The sequence below is a fragment of the Penaeus monodon genome, chromosome 32 (assembly GCF_015228065.2).
Source record: "Penaeus monodon isolate SGIC_2016 chromosome 32, NSTDA_Pmon_1, whole genome shotgun sequence".
Lineage (NCBI taxonomy): Eukaryota > Metazoa > Arthropoda > Malacostraca > Decapoda > Penaeidae > Penaeus > Penaeus monodon.
Window position 1 is genome coordinate 20,688,525 of NC_051417.1, and position 1,412 is coordinate 20,689,936.

At 42.5% G+C, this 1,412-nt stretch overlaps 1 protein-coding gene across 1 annotated transcript; it reads right to left on the minus strand.

Annotated features, from left to right (window-relative positions):
- Positions 1-6: 6 nt before the first annotated feature.
- LOC119593715 lies at positions 7-1,274 on the minus strand. The gene is made up of 2 exons (XM_037942684.1): positions 646-1,274; positions 7-429 (listed from the first exon to the last, which is right to left on the minus strand). Exons 1-2 carry the CDS (start codon positions 1,183-1,185, stop codon positions 412-414), a joined length of 558 nt encoding a protein of 185 aa, XP_037798612.1. The 5' UTR covers positions 1,186-1,274; the 3' UTR covers positions 7-411.
- Between the last annotated feature and the right edge of the window lie 138 nt (positions 1,275-1,412).

The following is a 1,412-nucleotide window of genomic DNA, read 5'->3' on the forward strand; positions in this document are numbered from 1 at the left end:
CGTGCTGCAAAATTATATAAATAAGCAAAATCTCACGAAACCCCAGGCAACCAGCCCAACCAACCGCGCACACATAAAAGGAATCGACATTATAAAAAAAATAATAATGATAAAAAAAGCCTGGAAACGGCTCGACTGACTGAACTTAAAACAAAGGCACTTTCTTATGCGTAAAGATAAGTCAACAACAATCAACAAGATTTGTACCATTAAATAGCATTGCACTAAGTCTAGATAGATACTACTGCTAATAAATATAACAAGATAGTAGCTATAGAGGATGTTAATGTTGGATCTATTGACTATGTTAGACGTTAGTTAACTAAGAAAAACTCTACCACCAGGGTAGGTATGACTATGCTACAGCTGTTTCTTCGGTCGCTAAACACTATCCTTGGATGTACTGTAACATCACTCGTGTATCCCTTGCTGTAAAGGAAGATGGTAAGTTAGATCTCTGTAAGAAAACAGTAATTACACGCTATATATGGATTAACAGTATCGCGACTGAGAATAGCAGTGATCATCAACAAGTGCAGACGGAAAGAAATATCAATGGCAACAGCACGGCCCCTTGCCAGCGGAACAGCAAGAGAGCCGCCGCCTTCCTTAAGAAAAGAAAGCGATGTGCGGCGAGGAGCGAACCTTGGGCAAAGAGGGCATATGAGGTCCGGTCTCCGAAGATAAGGGAAGGTCACGAATCCCTTGAATAAGAGGTGAAGACGCCGTAAGGACTCGGCCCTCTCTGTGCGGGGTCATCCGACGTCGACGAGGGGCGGTGTCAAAGTGAAGGGCGGTGTCGATTTCGTGGGCGACGTCGATCTCGGGAGCTTTGTCGAACTCGGGAGCGGCATCGAACTTCTGGGTGGTGTCGAACCCGTGGGCGATGTCTAGCTCGTGGGAGGTGTCGAACTCGGGGGCGTACTGGAAATACCCGAAGACAGGGAAGTCCTTGAAGTAAGGGTCGAGGTTGTAGCCGTTGGCAGGAAAGAACAACTTGATGTCGTCATCTTCGAGGTGGTGGCTGTCGAGGTTCTTCAAGACGTTCAATCTGAGGGGAAAATTGTCCGTAAGGTTGATACGAATGACTGCATTATCAAAATTTTGTGAATAAATTTTGTCAGGACATATTTGGTGAAATGATACATTTGATATACAAACAACTAGACGTGTGCTAATAACCATATATACTGCAGATACCCACAAGCATCTAAATGTAACCGATACAATATAATCATCCAAATTTGTACTGTAAATTTATTTGATAAAAGTTCTATAAAAATAGCAGTTATAAAAGTGTAAGTTGCGAATTGAATATATTTGTTAAAAGATCTGTACCAGTGATTGCTTTTCAGATTGCTACTCAGTAGAAATTGTCGTTTCAAGAGACACTTGAGCCTATCTCTAACAGA